The 12,146-nt window shown below is 46.4% G+C and overlaps 1 protein-coding gene across 1 annotated transcript in view; it reads right to left on the minus strand.

Moving 5' to 3' along the window:
* ADAM19 (ADAM metallopeptidase domain 19) overlaps positions 1 to 12,146 on the minus strand; it is a 92,399-nt gene that overhangs the window by 23,259 nt on the left and 56,994 nt on the right. The window contains exons 8-11 of the mRNA XM_068979279.1: positions 7,587 to 7,658; positions 3,955 to 4,121; positions 1,968 to 2,052; positions 1,170 to 1,309 (exon numbers count right to left, since the gene is read on the minus strand). Of these exons, the coding sequence (XP_068835380.1) occupies positions 1,170 to 1,309; positions 1,968 to 2,052; positions 3,955 to 4,121; positions 7,587 to 7,658 (464 nt within the window). The remainder of the gene's footprint in view (positions 1 to 1,169; positions 1,310 to 1,967; positions 2,053 to 3,954; positions 4,122 to 7,586; positions 7,659 to 12,146) is intronic.

A 12,146-nucleotide genomic window follows, 5' to 3' on the forward strand; every position in this document is an offset into this window, starting at 1 on the left:
TCTGAACAGTTTAAAACAAATTGTAGTAATTAACATAATTCTCTCAACCACCTGTCTACAAATAAGATTTTTAGATTGAGAGAGAAAGAGGTGGGCTTAACAGTGAGCTTGAACCCTGTTCAAACAGCAGAGATTTGAGCACGCACCACCGAGCTGTCTCCTGCATATCAACATCATCCTTTGTGTGACACTTTCTCCACGAAGTGAGGAGAAGACACTGGAACACCAAGAAAGCTGCATCTCCTCTCAGAGAAACAGCAACACGACTCCCTGAGCAGCATGAGCCGGCCCTAGTGGCTTTCCGTAGGAGGAACACAAGCTTCCACCACGATGCCTTCTGAAGAGTGACTCGGGTCCCTGAAGAACCTGGTGCTCTCTGCTGTGTGAGTCCAGACACTGACTAAGTCCTCTGAAGCAACTTGAGAGTTCTCTTTAAAAGGCTCTGGTTTAAAGACCCCTCAGAACTACAGTGAGATGGAGCTGCCTTGTCCCTGTTCCTTGTGGTAAATGCAGCCTGCAAAACCCCTGAGGAGTCACCGTGGGGTGTGGGGTTGCTGTCCTTCCTTCTCCTTGTTCTGGAGGCAACATCAGTGCTTCCAGGCCTAGGGGTGACAGCCCTGATCACACTTCCTTCACATGAAGGGATGAAGGGTTATGGCTGTTATAAATGGGTTCTCAGCAAAAAATCGTGAAGTGGAAAAGACACATGTGGTCAGACCAATTTTACAGCTGAAGACCACCGAGGCAGAAATTAAGTGAATCTTGGGTTTCATCAGCTTCCCTGGTGGCTTAGTGGTAAAGAATCCACCTGCCAATGCTGGAGATGCAGGTTCCACCCCAAGGTTGGGAAGACCCCCTTGGAGAAGGAAATGGCAACCCACTCCAGAATTCTTGTCTGGGAAACCCCATGGACAGAGAGGACTAGTGGGCTACAGTCCATGGGGTTACAAAGAGTTGGACTAAACAACAACAGGTTCTACCACACCAAAGTTTCTGCTAGAAACCTGTGCTGCTTCCAGCATTTGTTTTCTTTGTCTTCTTCCCCTTCTCTCTTCAAGGCATGTGTCAGAAGTATAACAGAGGCTCCCTGGGCCAGGAGCAACACACGGGCTGCACTGGCCTCTCGCGCTCTGCCCTCCTCCCTGTACTCAGCTTCCTGCTTGACTCACCCGGTAGCCGCAGCCATGATGCACCCACCGTCAGCCGCGCTGGCTGAGCAACAATCCGCGGAATCGTGGCTCATGCCGAAGTTGTGACCCATCTCATGGGCCATGGTGGCAGCCACGCCGATGGCATTCTCGGAGTGGTCCTGCTCGGGGAGAGAGCTCAGGTCAAAGACAGCTCCTCTCTGCCGCCCTGCCTTTTCCTTAGCCAAGCTCTCCACTGATAACACAACTGCTGGGCACACAGGCTCAGGGACTTAAGTACCCTGCAGCATCTGTCAGTAAGCACAGGTCACAGAGAGGTTGGCAGATAAACGCCCAGCAGCCTCCTTGCTGTCTACTTCACAGGCCAGAAATGAATAGCACAAACATTCTCACAAACTCAGAGAGAACGTCAAAAGAAGGCAATAATTTCCTAACTGTGACTTTGAGACAGGCTCTTGCTCCATAAAGATACACAGAACAACCCGAGGCTTGAAATAAAATCATTTTTATCTCTGTATCTTATAATTTGTCAGCCCTGGTCTGGACCATATAAGAGATGTAGTGATGTATGATTCATGTCATTGCTTCAGGGTTCTCCTGAGTTTGAGAACTGGGGATAAATGACAATAAATGAAAACTCATCCCTTAGTACCTCCATCTCTCAGAACTTAATACCTTCATTTAAAAAAAACTTCCCTTCTTTATATCTAACCTTTTTTTCCTGTAATACTTCATACACAATTATTGTTAGAAGATGACCTCCTATTTTGTAGGGCAGTTTTCCACTTTCTGCAGCATTAATAATGGCTTGAGACTCACCATGTTGACTCCTCCAGACTGGTACACGGAGCACATGGCCATGAGGGGGGCCAGGCCAATGGTGGTGCCATGAAAGGACATGCCCCTGCGGGAAGGAAGGAGAGGTGACTAGGGTAGGGGCTAAGGGGGCTGCTCCCATGTGCCCAGAAGCCATCATGGCCTTCCTCGGCCCTGCTGACATTCCCAGATCATTCCCAAGGGGAGAGGTTCTACTACTCTAAGCCAACGCAACAATTCCCAGGTCACCACACCTCTCTATTCTTCTCACCTACTCTCTAACCGCTCTAGACAAACAGAAAAGAAAGCCAAAGGTCACTTCTTCCCACAGTACGGCCATAATCCCATCCCCTGGAAGGAAATGGGCAGGGCTTGCAAAGCTGCATCCCATTCCTGCTAGAGAGGAAAAGGTCAGAGGGTGGGGATGAGGGAAGGGTGGCACAGATTCTACTGCTGAAGTGAATCATGCCCACTTCCGCCAGCTGCCAAGGTCCCCCGCCATATCCCTGGCTCTGTGGTATGTGTACGGCAGGGGACGGGGCGGGGGGGGGTGGTGCGGTCAGGGCAGCAGCTGCGGGCGCTGATGTTTCTCTGCTGAATCACTCTGGGGCCAAGGAAACAGATGTGTCCCATAGGGACAGAGTGCAGCTGGGTGCGAGGATGAGCTGTTTCTGCCTTTGTTTTGTGACTGTGACCCTAATCTGCAACAGCCAGCTACATTCCCCTAGTTTAATACACTCTTTTCTCAGCTGTCTGCATCCAGCACAGGGGCAAAGGGATGAATAAAATACCGGTGTTTTCGTGCATGCCACAAACCATGAAATTTATTTAAAGGATCTACATGGAAATTCATTACATCATGCTTTCATATCTCTGTGTTTGCCTTCTTATATAGTCCATGACATCTCAGAGAGCCAAGACTATCTTATTTATTTTGGGATCATGAGAACTTAGCTTAGAATCAGACACACAGTGGGTGCTTAACACATGTTCGCTGAATTCAATGCAGATTTATCTTTAGAAGAATAATCTGCAAAAAAAAAAAAATGCAAATCTCTAGGAAGCCCTATTGATTGTCTGATAAACTGAGGAAGTTATACTGGAAACTGGATTCTAGGTCTTGCCCAAAGCAGGACACCAGACTTTCAAAGATCAGGCCAAAGCTTTGGTAATCAAAGACTCTTTTTAGGTAAGTGTGTCATCAAGAAATAAGAACTCAGGTTTTGGGTAGAGCTATTTCCTCGGTCTCTTTTAAAGTGGAAACAAAGGTTTAAATGATTGTTGTTTCAGAGATATTTAGGGAACAGGAAAAAATGGCTTTATTATGTATGTGCTTTTTGTTGTAACTTCCTCAGAATACCTTTGGAAGTCAGCACTAATAAATACCAGATTGTCATCATGGGGGACTGTCACAGGCCACCATGACCCCCATCAGTTTCTGTTCTTTTTTTCTGGGATTGAATAAACTCCAGCACAACCACTCTCTCCCCACCATGTCTCCCTCCCCTCAAACGCACTATTCCTGCATTTCTGCCACTTGACTACCTCGCAGTTGGCCCTGAGACCCTGGGAATGACCTGAGGACAAGCTGAGGAGGCCCCTCTCCTGGGCCTGCATGGGGAGATCAACTCCTACACTAGAACAAAACGCCATGAAGATCAGAGTGAGCCCCTTAGAAAGCCTGTTTCAACGCGGCCATGACGAACAGTCAGTCACTTCCCAGACACACACCCAGTTGGTTCGGAGACTCAGCTAAATATGTCTAAGGCACTAATTTTCTAATTTGGGTTGTAAACACTTCTTGGAATTGTTATGACTCGGGCTTTTTAGTATTTTCCTGAATATACTGGGCACAGAGCACATGCCTGAGGAATATTTGGTTACTGGAATGGAGAGTCAGGATAGCTTAGTCCAGCCAACTGTCAACACTGGGGAGAAAGGACAGACGGCACACGCACTGGGGGCAACACACATGGAAAAGGCTATTTACGTGATTAACTGCGCGTTGTCATGGTTCTTCCGGGTGAGCAGCTTGCGCCTCCAGCTCAGAAATGACCAGAGGGTAGAGTACGGGTTCTCTGAAACTTCACACATGTTCCCATGAGTCCACACTTCCAAGCCCACAAGGGCAATCCGGATATTCAAGGATCGATAAAACTGAAAACACACACGGAAAAGTCACAGCGTCATCTGTCGGCACCACCTGAGAGTATGAACCCCTTCCCAGCAAAAGTGCTCAGAGCTCAGATTCCAGATTTCTCTTCTCTACCTGCCTCCAGGGGAGGAGGGAACAGGTGTTGCTCTTCAGATTTCGCAGAAGGGGAACAGCCTGAGAGAGGCACAACATCCTGAGAGAGGCACAACATCCTGAGAGAGGCTCTGCCTCTGGTAGCAGAACTGGGGTGACTTAGCTTAGAGACATGAAGACTGAGTCAGGACACAGAGCTGCTTTCAGACATGCACAGGGCTCTTAGTGGAGAAAGGGGCAGCACTATTACACATGAGCCTAAAGTGGGGCTCAGTTAATAGGTAAGACAGACAGGAAGATACATTTCATTTTAAAATAGGAAGAAACTTTCAAAGCTGCTCAAGAGCTAAGCCTCACTGTCATCTGTAACAAGTACCCTTGGCTCATGTGTCTGGTACAATCACCCCACCCAATTCCTTTCATGGCCCTTATTTTTATATATGTCTAAAAAGTTCTCTTGTATATGAATATTTAAAACAACTTTATTAAGGTATAATTTATACATCATAGAATCCACCCACTTTAAGGGTAATATTTTTTAGTAAATTTACCAAGTTGTAAAGTGATCACCATAATCGAATTTTAGAGTATTTTCATCATAGGAACAAGAAACCTTATGTCCATTTACTATCATTGCCCATTTTCACCCCTAGACCGGGGTAATCACTAATCTACTTTCTATCTCCACAGATTTGCCTTTTCTGGATATAGTCTATAAATGGAATTATATAATACATGGTCCTGTGTGTCTTCTTTCATTTAGCATGTTCTGAGTCTCATCCATCTTGCTGTCTATATCATTCTGCCACTTCTTATTGCTGACCGGTATTCCATGCCGTGGATATACCAAATTGTATATGACTTTACTGAAAGATGTCTCCCACTCATTTTGGAAGTAAATGGGTATAAATGATGATATACACACATAGATGTGCTTACTCTCAAAATTTCCTTCCCCATCACTGGAAGTTCTCGGGTTTTGTAAAGCATACCACAAATAGGTTGTAAGCACGAGGCTGTAAACATCCCAGATAATCCTCATGATTTTACGCAATCCAGAGATACTGAAATTCTATAAATGAGACCTGATTCTTGGGCTCCTTAATGCTAGAGCTACATCTAACCTTTATTACACAGTATCTTTCATCTCACGCACACACAGCAGAAGAAGGTTTTCTTTAAAGCTAAGTACTGGAAGGCGTAGATACCAGAAATTCCCTGACTGGCCAAGCCCTAGAGAATACTGAGGCAGCAACTTAAAAAAAAAAGTCATCATGGGGACTTTCCTGGTGGCTCAGTGGTTAATGCAAGGCGGGCACGGGTTCGATCCCTGGTCAGTGAACTAAGATGCTGCATGCCTTATGCTTTGGCCTAAAAAAAAAAAAGACATCACAGCCAAACCTAGGTCATATAAGCAGGAGATGTCCTCTCAATCCAAAAGTGGCAGGTACAGCCCCTGGTAAAAATAACAATCGTAGCAACAATGTTTATCAACTACTTTCTACATATTAAGGACTGAGGCTTAGAGAAGTTCAGTAACTTTCTGAATTCTCAGCAGGAAGCTGGCAGAGTTGGGATGAAGACTTGGATTATTAGACCTCAGAGTCTACTCATGACCCTACACTGAAGTGCTGCCCTATTTACCCATCAAGAGAATCAACTTGCCCCCAGGAAACTGTGGTGTAAATGGTCTCCAGATTCAGCAAAATATCAGTTGATTTCAATGGAAACTGTGATTTTCCTGTTTTGTGCCAGGTCAATCATTCCAGAAAATGAAGGGTTTGGATTCCAATTCAAACTTGCTTCACTAGGGAGCTTTTCAAGGACTTGACTTGGCTTTTTCACAGGGAAGGAAAAACATTCTAGACTGGGTTCATGATTCGGCAAATGAGTCCAGTGCATTCCAGTTTTAGTTCCATAACAGTTCAGTTCAAGGAGCTGGGTCAGCAAGCCTGAGAGAAATGGGCTTGCCTGCCCTCACCCCAGCCAGGGGTGACTAACCTCAGCTGAAGATGAGAGAATCAAGGCTGCTTCACAAAACAAACCAGCAGGCAAGGTTGGGGACTTCCAGCAAGGATGGGGGCTGGCTAGTGCCTCTCTTCTCCTTCCACTTTTCACCAGCACCCCCAATTCTAACACCCGGACCAGCTGCAGAGTCCACAAAGGAAACCCAGCCAAGTCTCCCACCTGCAGCGTCTCTAGAACAATAGCCGTCACGTGGGTGATAACAGGGTCTACCCCAGGGAAACAGCTTTTCTTATTTTCCCAGATGCTGAGTGTTTGGGTTGTGGGATCATTTCAATGTAATTGTTGAGGAGTTGAAGGTGAGAGAGAGGACTGGACTGGGTCCCTGGAGTGCTCCCTTCCAGGAAATGCCAGTGTTTGTGTTTAACTTTCACCTGTCAAGGACCATCACTTCCAGAGTCATCTAAAGCAAAAACAGAGGGCATAGACCCTTCCATCCAATGAATCCAGAACACTGCCAAATTTGCTTGTAAATCCCTAAAAATATTGAAGTTCTCTTCTTTATCCTCCAATATTTAAAAAAAAGTATTTCCCCTTCAGACTTGGGATCCATGAATCCCTAGCAGACCAAGAGTTAAGCCTCAGACATTTCCTGAGTGCCCCGAGACTGTATAATAAATGTGATCAGATTCTCACAGAGACCTGCAATACCAAATGATTAAAATCTACTTTAAAAAACTATTTACTACTTGCCTACCAAGACATCACTGTCATTACAGGTTACCTCTTTTACTTCATTTTGCATTCTTTCATATAAACAAAGTATTTCCAAATCCCAGACCAGCCTATTCTAGTCAAATTAAAGAATTTGGGTATTTCCTAACAGCATGTTTTAAAAGAGCCTGACCTAGAAAAGTTAACCCTCTGCTCAGCCTTTCTAAGAGACAAAACCAAATAATTTTAGAACTGTTTAACAGGCGGAGATGACACAGATTGACCCCAAGCAATCCACTCCTCAACTTTAAGGCAGGGGTGAGGGGGAGGGTGTCAGAGGACAGTGCTCTGGGTCCTCAGCCCTGCTTCAGCTTTGAGGAGTCTGTTTTCCTCAGACTTTTATATTAGACGTTGGAAAAAGGAGTCCACTGGAAAAACACAAATAATCAAAAGCTATTGGTTTAAATCAACCCTATTTTGTAAATTAAAAAACAAAACCGCAACCCAAACAAGACAAGTTACTTGGCTAGGTCCATGCAGCTGATGACCTGTCGTGAGCACCGAACCCCTGCAGCATCACTATTGCCTCCTGGAAGCTGTCAGGGCAGCCGCTCCAGGAAGAGGCAGGTCAGCTCCTGCTGGGCAGCTCCGCTAAGGTGCTGGCACCTTTCCCACAAGTACACACCTGGTCTCACCTTATCAACATAATTGGCGATCTCCATAAGCTTGTGTCTGGTGGCATCTTGGTCCCGGCCGTTCTTCTGAAACTAAATGGGGCAAGCAAAACTAGGTGAGAACCCAGAATCCTTCCCAGGACCCCACGTGTGTCTCATTACTTGTCTGTGAAATCCTGCACTTTCTCCCGTCTTCTGTGAGCAGTCATTTCCTTAGGACTATCTCCCTTTGACAGTTTGGCGAAGGCAGAACCTGAGTCACATCCATCCTGTATCTCCAGATAACAGTTCAGTTCCGGGCATACAGTAGGCATGCAGTAGCTGTGTAGTGAACTGAACTGTCTTCCTCCAGGTCGACCCTGTTCTCCTCTCCCCCTAATTACAAGGCCTTCTGCAAACTCCTACTGTGGCTTAGAAGAGGGACCAGTCCAGTCCTTGCCACAGTCATTTCCCCAGCATGGAGCCACCATCACAGGGATCACCCAAGGACTCTATGCAGGTAACGGTCAACAGGGTCAAATAGTTGCTGAACACCCACAGTGTGCAAGGCACTGCACTTGGTGATGGGTAGGACTCAAAGTATGAGGTCCTGGCCCTCACCTTGAAGGAGCTTCAGCTAGAACACAGAGGGGATCAGAAATAACAACGAAGGCAGATTTTGTATTTAAGGGGTATGAAATTGAAATGGGCTGAGAAAACCTGCACAGAAATAACTGCAACAAGAGGCCACGTGAATGACACAAAATGAGTGCTAGCAATGAGGATCATAAGATCCTGGCAAACAGGCTTCATCTGGCGCATCACTCAGATCAACTGAAGTGCCTTCCACAGTGAGAAGGATTCTGAGGCTGCAAAGGGCTCAGCAGGAAAGAGTGCTGTACTCGATCAGAAATGTCTGCCACAGGTACCAGGAGGAGCACATTTCCATAGGTAGCCTCACATTCATCAAGCCTGCTTCAAAAGGATATATCATGTTCAGTTGCAGTTGCAATGATGAAGGAATGCTTCATGGCATAAAGATAAGATTTGCCACAACTGCAGCCTAAATTTGAAAAGAATAGATATGTCCCACACACTGCCGTGGTAACACTGAATTACTGTGTTACTATCTGAATTACTCTGAATATACATGAATATATGTTACTTCAAACCTTCACATCCTTCCTCCACAAAATCCCACAAGAATATTCAAGAACAAAAAGAACAGACACCCTGGGGTATTTGTCTGGATAGGGGGGTGTCTCAGCGACGATACAGGAAGAAACCTGTTTCCTTTTCTCCCACTGCTTTGGGACCCTCCTGGGCCTCCATCAGAATGGCAACCAACTCATTTTCATGACTGCTTTTTACACAGTTAAATTCCATGTAAGACTGTGGGACTCAGACCTTTCCAAGGTGTCAATCCTGAAGCTTCTCTTTACAGAGTCACTGCATTTCTAAACTGGTCTCACTGCACAGCAAGTGCTGCAGCATTTAGTGAATACTCATCAGAACATCAGAGGAAGACTTCATTGTCTTTCAAATATATGAATCCTATCTTCAAACAGCTACCTGATAATACCACCACAGTTTAAGGAAAGTATCATGCTGTCCTGAAGAGCTTCAGGCAGGAGTCAGTCAACTTTGTTTTTTGTAAATGGCCAGGTTGTTAACATTGTAGGCTTTGCAGTCATATTGTCTCTACCAGAAGCACTCAGATCAGCCACTCTAGCTCAAAAGTAATCATGGACAATACATGCATGGATGTGTTTCAGAAAAATTTATAAAACCCTGGATGGGCTGGATCTGGCCATGGGCTACAGCTTACAGACCTCCGACGTAAAGAAAACAGTGCCTCCCCTTCACACTTTCTGGGTGGACACAGACACTGCAACACAGTGCATCGGCTGGTCTTTCCCAGCTGGCCCACGTCCCGTCTGTGTCTTGAAAGTCCTTGGCACACCTGTTCTCACAGCTACCCTGTCTCCTCCTACAACATCCCATCTTGCTCTTCCTCTGCCTAGGTATCCCGCTTTACCTGAGGAATGAATAAGCTGAAAACCACTCCAGGGAACTTCCCTGGCAGTTCAGTGGTTAAAACTCTGGGCTTCCAAAGCAGGAGGAGCAAGTTCGATACCTGGTCAGGGAACTAAGATTCGACATGCTATACTGCATAGTCAAAAATAAAATAAAAAGCTTAAAAAAAAAGTACCTGCTCTACCTTTCTAAAAACAAATAAACAAAAAACAAAACAAAAAAGCAAAAGACAAACCACTCCAAGTGCTCCAAACTAGGCCCAGGGAGCTGCTTGATCATTTTTTCTGCTACAAACCCTCTCTCCAGGCAGTAACGCCATCCTTGTCTCTATTCCCGATGCCGAGTTCAGAGCCCAGGAGAAGCCTGGCCTGTCTCAGCACCAGGTTATAAATCACAGATAAGGTAGCCCGCCCTGTCCCTGTCTTTCCATCCTTTCAGATTAACTCATTGTCAGGAATACGTTGCTGCCTGTGGAGGATATGAGGCCACTTGGACAGGGAGTGGGGGAAGAGGAAGTGACGGGGCAGGGATCTGTGAGCCTGTGGGCCCAGCCTGGCCTCTCATATCCTCCACTCACCCTTGTCATAAATCAGCCAAAGCAGGGACCTGGGAAGTTAGCACAGAGCCTATCCACCATCCACAGAGCGGCAAGAATCATGGCCTGTGGCAACACCTGCGAGGCTCCTCCTAGTGGAGGTGCTGTCTACTAGAACAGGAGACAGTTTTCCAGGGCACCACAGCCCTGAAAGCATCTGGGGCCGACAGTTTTCTTCTAGCGGTTTTGCTGTGACTCTGGAGGTCAGGAGACTAAAGACCCCAATTAATACCCTGCTCTCACTTCTCCAGCTTCTAGACTCACACTCACTGAAATCTTAAAACCCAGCACCAAGAGTCCTCTGGGGAGACTGCAGGGCCAAAGGGCAGCCTCACCCCATCTTTGCTTTAGAGCAGCTGTGTTTCTCCACGCTTAACTATTAGGATCCCAGGAGCTGTCATCTGAACAAAGATTCTGCGGCTCAAAACAAAAAGGACACCCCTGGTCCAGTGGCTAAGATGCTGTGCTTCCACTGCAGGTGGCACAAGTTTGATTTCTGACTGGGGAACTAAGATCCCACATGCCACACAGCATGGCCAAAAAATAGGGAAAAAACAAAAAAAAAGGTTCGAGACCACCGTATTAGATGACCTTAGGTATAAGAGGGTCCTCACCCCTGCTTCAGCTTGGAGAAGTCTGTTTTCACTGGACTTTTATATTAGACATTGGAAAAGGAAGTCCCACCGGGAAAACAAAAATAATCGAAAGCTACTGATTTAAATCAACCCTAGAGGAGCTCAGCTTTCAACCAGCAACCCTCCCAGGAGGGCAGGTCTATGAGTCAGGGGCCAGGGCCGTTAGCTCCTCCCAGACTGCATAGCCACGGCTTTCAAATCACCTTTGGCTTTTGCTCCCCATATCACTCCCCCAACCTGCACACACATCAGTCTTTGGAAATGAAAACAAAAGGGAGAAAAAAAAAAAAAAAAGGCTGCTGGAACAACCAACACCAACATCAATTAAAAAGCAAAACTCCTCTCAAAGCAGAACAAGATGTTCCCTTGGCCTGGAGGGCCCGGCAACTCCTTCTCTGCCCAGTAAACCCGCAGACACTCAAGGGCTGCCTCCAACACTGGAAGGCCGCTCCCCCAGCATGAAGTCAAATGTTCTCCCCAACCCCATACAGCCTCCAGGACCTGTGCTGTTGGACTAACCACCTGAGAATAAGCCTCTGGGGAGCTGTCAGGAACCCACTTGTAACAGTAGGTAAAGTGGCAGGACACAACTTCTGAAAGAATGACATAGCCCAAGGACACAACATAAACCGATCAGAATCAAATGGGACCAGAATGGCAGACAAGACTAGATCTTAACCAACAAGTGAAATGACATACCCAGAGGTGACATTTCCACTGTTAAAAGACCAAAGAGTGGGCGGTGGCCCAAATCCTGGAAATCTCTACCCCCTCCCAAAATAGCTGGAATAACCCTCCCGCTCATTAGCATATGAAATTACCCAGCCTGTAAAAACTAATCACACCAAATTTCAGGGCAGCATTCGCCCTCTGTGATGCCCCACACTCTGTCTGTAGAGTGTGCTTCTCTCTGCATCTGAATAAAACCACTTCTCACCTATCACTTTGTCTCTCACTGAATTCTTTCTGTGATGAGACATCAAGAATCTGAGCTTCAGTGGGTCCTGAAACCAGGTACTGTGGGTTTTGGCTGGGTTTGAGTCCCAAGCAGGGCTTTGGCTGGGTTCGAGTCCCAGCCGTGTGGGTTTAACTCCCAAACTGGATTTTGTCTGGGTTCGAGTCCCAGTCTGAGGTAAACGGTTTCAATCTGGATGGAGTGTGACAGACGGGAGTTTCATGAACCCCAGGTGAGTTGCAACGTTAGAACTAGGGAGCGATCAGTTCACCTCACTTTCTACACCTGAAAGATACGTCAGTTATGTGGTTGAGCTACTACACAGAGTGAGAATGAGGTAAAATACGGCTAACTTAGGCAAACCTGGGGTCTGACCTCAC

Source organism: Capricornis sumatraensis, chromosome 9 (genome assembly GCF_032405125.1).
Source record: "Capricornis sumatraensis isolate serow.1 chromosome 9, serow.2, whole genome shotgun sequence".
Taxonomy (NCBI): Eukaryota; Metazoa; Chordata; class Mammalia; order Artiodactyla; family Bovidae; genus Capricornis; species Capricornis sumatraensis.